We start from the raw sequence: 13,216 nt of genomic DNA on the forward strand, positions 1-13,216 counted from the left end.
GATCAGCAGGAGTTTGGGAATGTATCAGACTTTGTGGGGACCCTTTTAGCTTAAATGGAAATAGATATAATCACCGAGTTAGCCGTTTTTACAGAACATTTCTGTCCAGCATTATGTTGTCTGAGGACATGGTGTCACCTGAGATCTTTCTAAGAAGGCAAAATCATGTATTTCTGGAAATGACTGCAAACTCCTGACAGCAGGCAGTGTATGGCCAGGACAGCTGAGCCCTGTTCGAGATACTCAGGCAGTGTCAGATGTTTCAGTGACACTAAAATGTCCAAAAGATTACAGGAATTGCTGAGAGATTTGTGTGTGCGGTTTCCACTAAGGTTTATTTAAGGATTTTTAATGCTGCACAACGACCTAGAATTATTCAAATTTTACTTTGCTCAAAAAGTTTGTAACTGGAACATGGCTAATGTTCTTCATAAGAAAAGTGATTCTACCACCTCCTCTATACGCAAAATATGCTCTAAGAAAGTATATTTCACTGAGGGGTATGAAATAAGAGAGAAAAGCCATATCTTATCCGACATAACAAATCATCTCTCTGTTGACACAGCTACACAGGTAGATTCAGTCTGTGGCTGCTCTGGGTAATGTGTTGGTTTCTCCTTCATCAGTTTCAGGAGGATTGTTCCCCAAGGAGAAAAAGAGCAAGATAAGCCACCTTCCAGTCCCATCTGCGCCTTCAGGAACAACAGAATTTCCCCGGCAATGTTCTTTGTGTGTGGAGGAACAGTGAACTAGGCAAAAGCCCCAAAGGAGGAAGGCATACATTTCCGTGGAGCTGCCAGTATCTCAGAGATGCTTCTCAAGCGTGACACTGTGTTTCAAAACACAAACTGATAATTTTTTAATTAAAAGCCCGGAACAGCATCCCATTGCGTCTTCTGAACACTAATAGAAAGATTTTGGCTCGCAGTTTTATGGTTGTATGACATCATCTATCACATTTCTTTTCTGTACAAATATGTCATGAAATATTTTCACCGAAAAGAATGAGTTACTGATTTCTAAGGCCGATAAGAAGATCTAACAAATCACTGTGGGACTTAGAAAGCATAAGCTTTATAAATTCCAAGCTGATTAGCCAGGAGAAATGGAGCCAAAGAGTGCTCTTGGCTCGGAGTGCAGCCATGGAGGATAGAGCTCTGCAGGGTGGCTGTGCAGAGTGGGTGGAATACAGCTTAGAAAATAAAGCATTGTTTCCTGTACATTTTTCTTAATTCTCATCATGTCCAACGTGTTCTTTGGTTGCAAGTATTTAATCCTGACATACCAGATTTTTAATGAGCATCAGTCCACCAAATCTCAATGTCCCTAACAGAACATTACTTCAAATGGGAGCCTCATTTTACAGAAGGTTTTCATTTGTGTGTCTCTCACCTTGCAAACCCTGTTCATGCACTCTGCACAAGAAATGAATTTATATATTAAGCATAGTCAGGCCCACAATAAATTCACAAGTAACACATCATGCTATTTTATCTGGTTACTTAAATAAAGTCATAGACTGAGAACAACATTACAACACTCATCCAGATTAAAGGAATCCCAATATTCACATACTTATTTTCAGCTAGGGAAGTAAGATCACTATTTGCGGGCAGCAATTTAGACTTTGTTCCCGTCTCATTAGTCAGAAGAAAAGGATGTATATCTTAATGATAGAGAGTTTTTCAAAACACAAATCAATGAATCTTGTTTTCCAAAGAGCCAAATTTCAGATAGCTTTCTGCTTCTCAGACAAAATTTTCATAGGGGAAATATCCACAGGGTGTTTTCAAGGATTTATTGAATGGACGTGTGCTTTGAAAACACTGGGATTTCAGAAAGCAGGGTTTTAGCGAGAGGGTGTCCTTTAATAGAAATCTGCAGCTGAAAGGAAGCTCTTGAGCATGGGATTAGATAAGTACAGATATGGCGACAAATCCAAGGCAGCAGATAACTAATTAAGGCGGTTTTCAGTTCCTTCGTGTGGAGTTCGATAACTGTGCTTTGGAGATTCCCTCTTTTGGGCTGGAAATTCATTTTCTATCATATAAACTCTGTTAGCATTTTCTGAAAGCGTGCATGAGAACTGATTTTTATCTCTTAAGAACCAGCACACTCTGGCATACCTAATTCTATAACTTCTTCTCCTTAAATGTTTTTTTCCCTTGTGACTGTTTTGTTCTGGCTTCGTTTACATCGAGAGGCAGCTGAAGGAGATGGATGTGACTTCCCTCCAGTTGCAAGAAGAGATTTTGCTGAAGAGCCAGCCTATAACTGTGCCAGTCATGAGGTATTCCTTCTATCCAAACTTTTTTTCCTCCTACGATTCACAGATTTCATGCTAACAAACAGGTTGTCTCACTGAAGTTTCAGTCTCTGAAAGCAGTATAGGTCATGCAAAGTTGCTTGGTCTCTTAATGTAAGACAAAGCTCTCTGGGACTACCGAGAGCAATTCTGTATGGTTTGTTTCTTTACTTTAAGTGATGATACTTACAGAATCTTAGAATGGTTTGGGTTGGAAGGGACCTTTAAGATCATCTAGTTCTGAACCCCCTGTAGGTGGGTCCCCAGCAGGGACACCTCCCTCTAGACCAGGTTGCTCAAAGCCCCATCCATCCTGGCCTTGAGTGCTTCCAGGGAGGGGTCTTTCACTAAATCTTGTTTAGGTCTTCTAGGATTCCTAAAATGTGAGTGATGTTTAACTTTTTTATGGCTTTTCTTTATTCGTGAACAGTAGTGTATTTGTCCTATGTTTTGAAATTATTATCATAAACTGAGAATTAAAAGAGTAAGAAATGAAGTCAAGCATCTATGCCTGGTTTTACTGACTTTTTTTGAGAGCTCAGATAAGTATGCAGGCAACATGCTGCCACAAAATGAGAGAGAGAGTTGTGGCTGAGAATCAGTGATTAAAATACAATTATTTAGAATTATGTTGTAGGCTGAGTGATGTCAAGTACTATACAAGAAGCAATTTTTCTGTCAAAGAATGAACATGCTTAAAAATTGATTTTACTAAAGAAACCAGTTTGATGGCACTTGAGATTTTGAAAATACCATGGTTTCAATCTTTCTTCTTCCGACCGATGACCTTGTCCAAGCTGTTGTAGATCCCCAGGTAAGAATGCAAGAGCAGTACTATTTTTCTAGGAATTAAACTGATGAGACAAACACAAAGTTAGCTTCACTTAAAAAAAAAAAAGTGAAACAAAAATGTACCGTACTAATAGAAATTCATAACACAGACACATTACTCCTAACGTTTGGCAATAATGCATTTGGTAATTCCATTTTAGAAATGGGGAAAATGAGTACAAATCAAGAAATTTTGTGGAAAGCCCAGCACTGGTGGAGGTGGTTACTGGAAGTGGACAGCTCTAGTCCAGGCAGTGCTCCAAGCATACCATCCCATGGAAATTTTTGATTTCTATACCAAACTGTAGCTTAAGAAGTATATTAGAGACAGAAGGTGTCAGAGGAATGCCAGTCCCTTAAATTGTTTAAAACTATCAATACTGTTTCTTCATAACTGAGTACATACAGCTGGATTGACTGCAGGGACGCTAAGTAAAGGAAGATTTTAACTAAACCTCCTTGCTGATTTTGCAGGCATATGGGAAAGGAAAGAAGGAAATGGTAGAAGACAGGAGACAAGTTCTTACGTTTTGAAACCACTAAAGCGTAAAGCTGGAGGCATAAACAGATACATCTTTTCCTTTTGAATTGCATCCACGATCCTTCTGGCTACATACTCTGGCTCGTAAACAGGAATTAAAACTGAGTTTCTAGTGAAACAAGAAATAAAGCATTATGGAATTGTAACATTTAACTTTTGAGATGTATTCTAACATAGAAATCATTTAATGTAAGAATTTCTCTCCTCCCCCTTAAATAGCCTTGGAAAGCCATCTCCAATGCTGCTTGTTCCTTCTATGATCAAAACAAATTGAAAAAAGTTTGGTGATGCTGCGAATTTTAATGACTGATGAATAACTTTTGTGCAAGCCTGGCTCAGACCCTACTCAAGTTAATGCCCATGCTGACTGTGGCATTGAAAACTTCCAGCTCATCTGTGGTTTATGATGTTCTGTGCATAAGATTTCATCCCTCTGCACACCTCCTTCTTTCCTATTGTATACGTTGGGTTGGCATCTAAATAAACAGGACTGGGCCTGTTTCTAGCCAGGAGCTCTGCATAGTACATGCCTCTACAGGATGATGAGTGGTGGGTGCAGGAACAGAGCGCTGTAAAACCAAGACTGCTTGCTCTTCACTGCTGCAATGGCTGCCTCAGATACTGCAGCCTATCCTGTCACTAGAACAATACAGCAACATAGACACTAATACCACAGCTGTTCTCAGAGAAGTATAGAACCTGCTAATACTGGAGCACTGTTAATGACAGGTGACAAGTATCCTAGCAGCCATAATTGTAATGACAGTACCAAAATTACATGGGGCAAAGAACATCAGCAGTGTCCATTCTACTGAAAAGCGAGTTTGCCTAAAATACTGCCACATATCCCTAACCATTCCCTGATTTCAAGGTTACCAAGCAGTTTCTGATGCATGTCAGCTATTAATTGTATGCAAACCTCGGATTTCTTTGTGAAGAGACACAATTGCGTGTGTGCCAAATACTAAACTAAAAACAAATCAACTTTATAAAAGCTAGAGACTGCATATGGCATATCTAGTGACCAGTGATGATTTTTTAATTATGAAACAACATATAATGTAAGTTTTACTTACTGGGTTTGAATACCTCTAGCTAACTCAGTATTCACAAAATAAGGACAAATGATTGTGGTTTTAATGCCGTATTTTCCTGCATGATACAGTTCTGAATCTATGGCTTCCATCATTCCAATGATTGCAAATTTACTAGAAGAATAATCTGAAATGAAGAAACAAAGAAACATACAAAATATCTCAAAACCACCATAGTATTATATACTGAATTCAATGTTTTGTAATACTGTTTACGTTCTTATTCTAATTAGTTATGAATTAGCAGATTTGAATAAGTATTTTAAGGATGCTATGCATGTTGGTGATACTAACTCTTAATGTCAATGGCACGGATCATGATTGGTACAGATGTGTCTAAGGATAAGATTAATATTTCCAGAGGACTTTTCCAGTAAACTGTAGAGGGATATAAGATGGGCTTACTTTATATTTGATATGCATTTCCAGACACTCATATGCAAGCCAGGCATTGTTTTATTTCAGAATGGTCTTCACCCTTTGATGTCACAGCTTACACATTGGTAAGGACTATTTCTAGTGCTATAACCTAAATACCTTACTTATAAACACTGCTCCAACCCATTACTTCTCCTTCTGATATTGCCTTACAACTACAATACCATTTTGTTTGCCTGGGAAGATCGAAACCTGTCTGATTTTTATTACTTGATGAACACATGGAATCTCCTGTGCAACGTGACCTACGTTGGGCCTGATTTTATCAGGGGGTTTGGACCTAATGATCTCCAAAGATTTCCTCCATCCTAAACTATTCAACAATTTTTTCAGCTGTAAGAACTTTGTTTTAATATAATATAAAATAATATCTACATGTAGTTTCCAAGGGCTTTTTCAAAAGTATGTGAAAATAGATCAAATTCACTTCAGCTAGAAGTTCAAAAGCTGGCGTCAGAGGCTGTTTGTTCTTCTTCAGAACTTATCCACAGAAGATGGAAACAAACAATCTAAACATGCATAACTACTGTGTAGAACGTTATAACACTTGGATAGGTAGGTCATAGGCCTAGGTCATAGGCCATATGGTTAAAAGATAAAAACTAGATGTGTCCTATTACCAACATAGAATCTGACCTAGTGATAATAGGTGGCAAATATTTACCAAAAAAACACTATCAACTGAGACAGGAAACAAAATATACGTATTGATGTGAAGTTCACATTCTCACAAGCAATGAGCAGCCTCAGAGCTACAGTCAGAAAGGCTTGAGAGAGTCTGGGCAGCACACGCATGCTGATGAAATAGTCAGGATGTAGCAGCCAGCTCTCCTGAAGGAAACAGCTGAGAATATGGAGCTGTTACATAGCTTAAAACAGAGTTAATTTGAAAGAATTTTATTGAAAATTCTGCCAAGTGTCTTCTGAACCTGAAAAACGTTTTCCAGCTAAGTGTATAGTTCCAGGTATAACCCACATATGTCTCAGGACTCTGGTCTTCCGTCTGCAGAAAAACTGGTAAGAGAAATTGTTAGACAACCTGTAGGCAGGGCTCCCTTCCACTGCATGTGTACAAGCTTCTTCTGCAGAGATAAGACAGGCTGCAGTTAGCTAGTAAAATCAGCAGTGAGCTCCCTGTGCCATATGGGCAACATACCACCATCTTCCTCTTTGATATACCACTGCCTGCAGATATACCTTTCACATCTGCATGCTCTTCCTGACAGTCAATACGTCAGTACAAATAGCTTAAGCCAAGCATTTCTGAGATCTTTAGGAAAAGGTATTGGCATGAAGACATAATTTTTAATAGCAATGGTTGACACTAACCTGACAATTTGTAGGCTCCCATGAGTCCTGCTGCACTGGCCATGCTAACGAGGTGTCCATGATTGCAGGCAATCATGGCAGGAAGAAAGGCCTTGCAAGTCTGAGAGATGTATAAAAAATATCATTACAGATAGATGTGTCAAAATATTGCATTCCAAATTAGATTTTACAATCTGATTTACTTTCTGGAACATAATTCTACAAGAAACAAAATTAATCTGAAGTCTCTGTAAGAATTTATAAAGGAGAAGCAACATTTCTTTGAATGACGGGTCCCCATCTGAAGATCTGCCAGCATTAAAATTGTGTTATTAAAAATAATGCAGTTTTTGCTTTCTCTGCATGCTGGTTCCTCACAGTTGTAGTCTGACTATTAGTAAAGATTTGGTACACAAGAGGGAGCTAGAAGTCAACACATCAATAGGGACTTCAGCTGGCTACAGGCCCTACTTGTCGAAAACTCTACTTTGTGGCAACTCTGGGCCTCAAATTGCCACGATGCTTAGTACTAATTATCTTAGGAGGACACAAATGTTTTATGAGACGGAAGAGATGAAAAAAGACAAGAGTAGTTACAGAATTTTTTCAACAGCTGAGCTGTACTGCAATGTGTACTCCACTCCAGATATGTGCCTGGCATGCGCTTTTCTGGTGGTGGGGCCCACGGTCACTGTCCTCCCGCTCTGTGTCTCTTCAGACCTGCCAAGAAGAACATCTCCCCCAGCACCTTTGTCTTGGATATGTGGGAAAATCATGCACTGTGGGCTGGAAAATGGTTAGAGGATTTTGCCTGCAATGATTTTCCACTGAGGAATGCTATTTAGTGAGGGATTTGCATCACTATGTTCTTCTGTGATGCAAGCTGCCCACGCAGGCACATGAACTACAACTACAGAGGGGAGAGGGTAACACTCCCTCACCGAGAAACCTCCTAAGGGAGAACTGAGATCCCAGATAGCAGCGAATTCCCTCAGAGGAAAGAAAACCAAGCAAGGATAATATGTACTATTTAGATTAGTTTTCTATATATGTTAAGAAGACACTGACTAAGAATGAAAGCACAACCTGAAGTCTGACAACAACACAAGCAACATGACTATGTCTCCCTGAATGCCATTAATCTATTAGACAATGCTCTCTTATGCCTGCAAGCATCAGGAGTTGAAAAGCTAGCAGCCATAGAGTCAGCAGTGGCTTCAGCCACAGCTGTGACAGAAAGAGCATGTTTCACAGTACAGGTGCACAAAGACTTTGTGTTTAGCATATTGCCCAGGCATGTTTTTGTGAATATCACTGGGACATTGTGGGGCAAACTGTCAATGTGATGTGTGTCCAACATACAGGGTGATTAAAAAAATGAACATTCCCCACTCAAGGAACACCCTTTCCAAACTGGGTGTTCCGATTTGACTGAAATACTTGACTGTGCCTTTCAGGCACTCAGGAAAGAAAAATATACATTACCCAGGCTTGAGACAGGAAGTTGACTTTCAAGATTTTTTCAAAATCGGCGTCTGGAATGTCAAGAAACTTTTTGACATGCATTATGCCAGCATTATTGATTAGAATAGTAACATCCCCAACTTCTCTTCTAACCTGAAAGAAGAAAAAAAAAAGATGAACAGAAAGCATTAGAAACTATCCTTGCATTCTGTGCTTCATTTATGAAAGTTTAGTGACAGTTACAATTATTTATATCTGTACTGGAAATGTAGGTACATAAGAACTGTTTTAGTGTGCCAGATCAAACGTCCGTGTAGGCTCGCAGCCCTTGTCTCATGGGGGAAAGCAGTAAGAAAGGATGAGGACACTAAGGTCTCCTCCAGTGCACTCCACAGCTTTTACATTCTGCAGCTTAAGATCCTCCTGAGCCCCCCAAAATTCTAATTCTAATTGCTTTCTGAACTCCAAAATACTCCTGGTTTCCACAGGAGCCTGCAGGAACGAATGTTTAATTGTGCACTGTGAGTATACTTTAACATTGCAACCTGAATATTTCTTGTTTCTATTTCTAGTATTGTGAGAATATGTATTCCTGAGTCAAACCTGTTCAACCCATTTTCCAAATCATCTGTACTGAACAGGAGAGATTTCAGTGTGAATCCTTTGAGGATGCCAATGCCCCGAGTACAGATGCATGTACTATGAAATAGATAACACCTCTTGGAGAGAAACCTAAAATAATTAACTTAATTTGGGTTTGTTAGACAGAGATTCTCCTCCGTGATTTGGACTTATATCAAAGCACATGGCTGAGATTTACTTACAGTGTTAAGAATCAGGCTCACAGCAGAGGCTTCTACACTAGGGGCAAATGGTTATTTGGTATGTCAAAATTATAGAAGGATTACAAAAACATAAAAATTACAGATTTGCTGCCATTTGGCAATTTGGAAATGGGTGCTTGCATCTCGTGCCCCAACATCTGATCCTGGTTCGGCTCTTTCAAGGAGCGTTAGTGTTCACTGAAGACTGTTTTGATGCTCCTCCAGCTGCATCAGGCTTCCTCCTTGTGACAGATGTCTGCACAAGTGAGCACAAATCTGGACGCTGCTGAATATGACAGGAATGCCCACATTTTCCTTTGTGGATTATATTCATGCCTTCTGCCTCTTCGTGTATTTTAACCACTATGTTGATCCATATGAGGATCTTCTTTTATTCACATGACAAATAGCTTCACTGACAGCAGCAGTTTACCAGTTCTGGCTTCGCTGGTGCATTTTACCCTCTTCTCCCAAAACTGTGGGAAGACTGACTTCCCCTTGCAAAAGCTCAAGCTGATTATTCTTCACTATGTATTCATTCAGGTGTCTATTCTTATTTTTTTTTTTAATTAGCATTATCATTTCTATCAATTTTCTGTATGGCAGGTTTGTAGTTGCTTGGTGTCCTCTCACTTAAAATTGGCATATTTGCTACTTTTTGTTCTTGAGTTTGAAACCGGTCATAAGCAATACATCACCTATGTATTTGTAGCTCATGAAATGTATTTCAGATTTCCCTCAGAGTTCCCAGGTGGACACTTCTGATTCTAAAAATCTGCTACTATTTTCTTCATCATTTATTCTAAGACCTCTTCTTTCAGTACTCTGATTTTCTTGCTAGAAATAAAGCCTCCATTATGGGAACATATCTAAGCTATTCTGCAGTGAATATGTCAAACAAAACCAAATAATGTAACTTCTCTGCTATTGGTTTATCTCCTGTGTCCAAGCTCAAGACTTTTCACATTACTAATAAAAAGTTACATGTATTTCCAATGGTAGAGGATGCTCCTGACTGAAAAGATCTTAAATAAAATAAAATTCTGGCCCTGATGTGACTTTCAATTCATGAAAATACCTGAAAAGATGTTGGTAGAATTAACAATAATTTAACACCTTAACACCAATTCATGAATATGAAAGAGCTCTTTGAGTTTCTACTTGCAGGTCAGTCTGTGCACATCAGAGTTCTTGCTGCTAATACGGGCACAGCAAGTTCTGCAGGGTGAGCCCTGTGGCTGATCTGGTTAATGTGTCTAGAGGCTGAGAATTATCTAAGTGCACAAGACATTTTGAGTCTCTGTTAAACTGAGAACAAAGATTGCTTATTATTTCAAAATATAAACCATCAATGGAAAATTCCAACACAGATATTACTTACACAGTCTTAAACTGATCATTCTGATGCATGCCTTTCCAGGAAGCAGTCAGCATTTATGGGAACAGGGAATTAAAGCCAATTTAAAATGTTATTTTTTAAAAGATATTTTATCTTGGTAAATTCTTAAGTGTTTTTTTTTTTTTTTTCTTGAAAGAATTGCATTCTGGAAGAATGGCAGTTTGATTTGTAGCATCATTTTGAATAAGGATCAAGTATCACATTTGAAGTGCTGATCATAAGTTTCTCGACTGATCCTGCAACTTGCTGGGAGATGATAGCATATTAAGATCTTGATATTAAGAATGTTGGAATAATTGGAATTCTTTTTATGGCCTGCAATGGTAGGAGTAATAATCAGAGACATACACTGTGAGGATTACATGACCTGTACTAAAATAATTGGCCAAGATCTTCTTCCTTGAGTACTGTGGGTCAGCACAGGCCAGAATGTGCTCATCTCTGAAGATGTGTTATTATGATAGATACATCCTTGATCACACTGTGCAAGTAGTATTATGAAACTACTTGTGGTTCTTAACCTCTACCACCAACAGCTCCAACAGAAATTATTTTTCCATGTAAAGCTGGCTGGCTGTGCCCCCAAGTGCTGCTAACAAGTACAAATAAAAGAATACCTTGAGCATGAGAACTGCATTTCCAGATACATACAGGGGCAGGGGAAGGGAGTGACCATGAAGGAACGGCAGAGACAAAGTGTTAGGGACTGACCACAGCCCCCATTCCCTCTTCCCCTGTGCTGCTCAGGGGAGGAGATAGAAGAGGGTGAATGGGGTAAGGCGCTTGTAGTTTGCTACAAAGGGACCTCCCCCCCTTACAATGTTCCATTGCTTTTTTGTTTTTATTTCTTGATATCTTACCAAAATTTATAAGCCTAGCAAATTAATTCATAGGGTTAATCTCTGCCATATACCACACTACTAACACAAAAGAAGTTGCTGCCTCACAAGGAGTACTGGAAATGTGTAAGTCTCAACAAAACAGATTAAACCCGCTTTACCACAAAAATAGTTTAAGCTCCATCTAGAAGTTACTTGTCAATAAGAGAACAGTCATCACCCTACAGGATTACTTCCCTTTACTGAATGCATAATTTCTAAAATTCCAGGTCTAAAAAAGGCAGAAAATCACAAGCAAGAAGGAAAATCAGAAACCAGAAGCTGTAACTTACCTTGTCTGCCTGTTCATAGACCTCTTCCCTATTGCTGCAGTCACAGTAGTAGGCAAACACTTGTTTAGCTCCATTTTTTCTGGCTAATCTGCTTGTTTCTTTGTTACCTTCTTCATCAATGTCCCAGAGAACCAATGTTGCTTCTAAAGGAGCAAAACTTAGGGCAATCTGCCTTCCAATCCCATTTGCAGCTCCAGTAATAAGCACTATTTCTCCAGCAAAAGATCTTTTGCATGGAGGAAATATGAGTTGGATGAAACTTTTGAAGAGTAAAAAAATGGATATTGTCAGGAACTTCAGAGTCTTCAGGATGCTTCTGAAGCTGAACATGATTTTTCAGGCACGAAGACTGCTCTTCTGTTTTAAAAACCTAGAAATACAACATCACATTAGCACTTAAAAGCACCGAGATGTTGCCTAGGAAAAGAGACTGACTTTCAAACAGCTATTTCATTTACATTGTTCTTTTGCACAAATACAAAATATAACTAAAGACTTGTTTTGTGAAAGCTGGCAGCTTCTTTGTTGGATTAAAGCAGGTATCACCTGCTAGATCCTACACTCCTGATGCTTCATTTCGGAGTCCTCAGTATCATGTCAGATTTTTTAGGCTTATTAACATACATTTTATACATGTATGCTGTGGCAACAGCTATAGAATAGTTCCTTTTCATAGTAAGTTGATTTAACTGAAGAAAGGAAGGACTGAAAACACTGGGATGATACCAGCCTTAGAAAGTATAATTTTGCTCTTTAGCACAAAATGAGATTTTCCGTTTCAGAAATCAGGCAATAAGAATGTATCCATGCAGTATATATTTTCCAAATGTCATAGCATATTTTTATTCATGAACGAATGACCAACATACTGAAAAGCATGATCCTACAGGTTAGAATCTTTGTATTTTGTTTCACATTTTGACCAGACCTTTTCCTGCACAGCATTCAGTAGCTTACACATCCTTTCAATGGTAATGTTTAAGTTATTGAAACATATTGGTTGCACGCTGTCAAACAGGCAAGAAGAGTCAAAGATCCATGCTGACTTTTGTATTTGCACAAGTATTCCTCAAAACAATGAAAAGAAAAATAGTTGCCAAAAGTTGTCCCTTTGCCTCCCCAGAGAGTCACCGCTAGGAATCATCCAGGATTAGGAAGAGTGGATAGGTCGGGCCTTTCCCCAGCCGATCAGGCACACACCATGCCACCTCCCACAACCCATGGGCTCCCGAATGACAGACACTACTGCATCAGCAGTGCCGAGGCTCCAACTTATTAACAGGACAGCTGTCTCAGATGGCACACTATATTTCCAATTGGAACAACAAGGCTCATCCCTAGACCCTTTGCCAGCATCCCACCTGCCCTCCGCCACCCCAGAGTGGCCCTGCTTGCTGGGGTGTACCCCCATGTACCCCCCACCCCTCTGCTTGTCAGGCCCCATCCCCATGCCCCGTGCTCACCGTTGCTGCCCAGCTGCCCTGCCTGCACCTCCTGCCTGCTGTGGCCGGAAGCCCATGGCCCAGCCCAGCCCTGCCTGCCTTCCTGGTTTTGGCTTGTTGCGTCAGGTGGGGACGGATGAGCCCAGGACAGGCTGGCTTGGTGCTAGGGGTGAGGATGAATATCTCTCATCCTATCCTAATGATACACAAGCACGCTGTCACACAGCCTTCCTGGCCCAAAATGCCGTGGATGGCTCTGAGTCATAGCATCTTGCTCAGGGCTTGAGGACAGCCCTGGCCAAGAGTTTGGAGATTCCTCTCTATGTGCTGCCTTTCCTCCCTCTGCTGTGGATTGGTTGTAGGCCTGAAATGAAATGCTGCTTCTTTGGTAACACAAAT

At 39.8% G+C, this 13,216-nt stretch overlaps 1 protein-coding gene across 1 annotated transcript; it reads right to left on the minus strand.

Moving 5' to 3' along the window:
• LOC110395001 (epidermal retinol dehydrogenase 2-like) lies at positions 2,916-12,878 on the minus strand. The gene is made up of 7 exons (XM_021389077.1): positions 12,839-12,878; positions 11,376-11,745; positions 8,003-8,134; positions 6,539-6,638; positions 4,754-4,898; positions 3,664-3,786; positions 2,916-3,159 (listed from the first exon to the last, which is right to left on the minus strand). The coding sequence occupies exons 2-7, from the start codon at positions 11,703-11,705 to the stop codon at positions 3,066-3,068; spliced, it is 924 nt and encodes a 307-aa protein (XP_021244752.1). The 5' UTR covers positions 11,706-11,745; positions 12,839-12,878; the 3' UTR covers positions 2,916-3,065.

The sequence above is a fragment of the Numida meleagris genome, chromosome 2 (genome assembly GCF_002078875.1).
Source record: "Numida meleagris isolate 19003 breed g44 Domestic line chromosome 2, NumMel1.0, whole genome shotgun sequence".
Taxonomy (NCBI): domain Eukaryota; kingdom Metazoa; phylum Chordata; class Aves; order Galliformes; family Numididae; genus Numida; species Numida meleagris.

Excerpts from the sequence above, each read along its gene's own strand:
- LOC110395001 (XM_021389077.1), bottom strand. The coding sequence starts at position 11,705 with ATGTTCAGCTTCAGAAGCATCCTGAAGACTCTGAAGTTCCTGACAATA. Across the intron at positions 3,787-4,753 it reads GCTAGAGGTATTCAAACCCA|AAACTCAGTTTTAATTCCTG; the intron begins GTAAGTAAAACT and ends TTGTTTCACTAG. Across the intron at positions 3,160-3,663 it reads CGCTTTAGTGGTTTCAAAAC|TTTAATTCCTAGAAAAATAG; the intron begins GTAAGAACTTGT and ends TTGTCTCATCAG.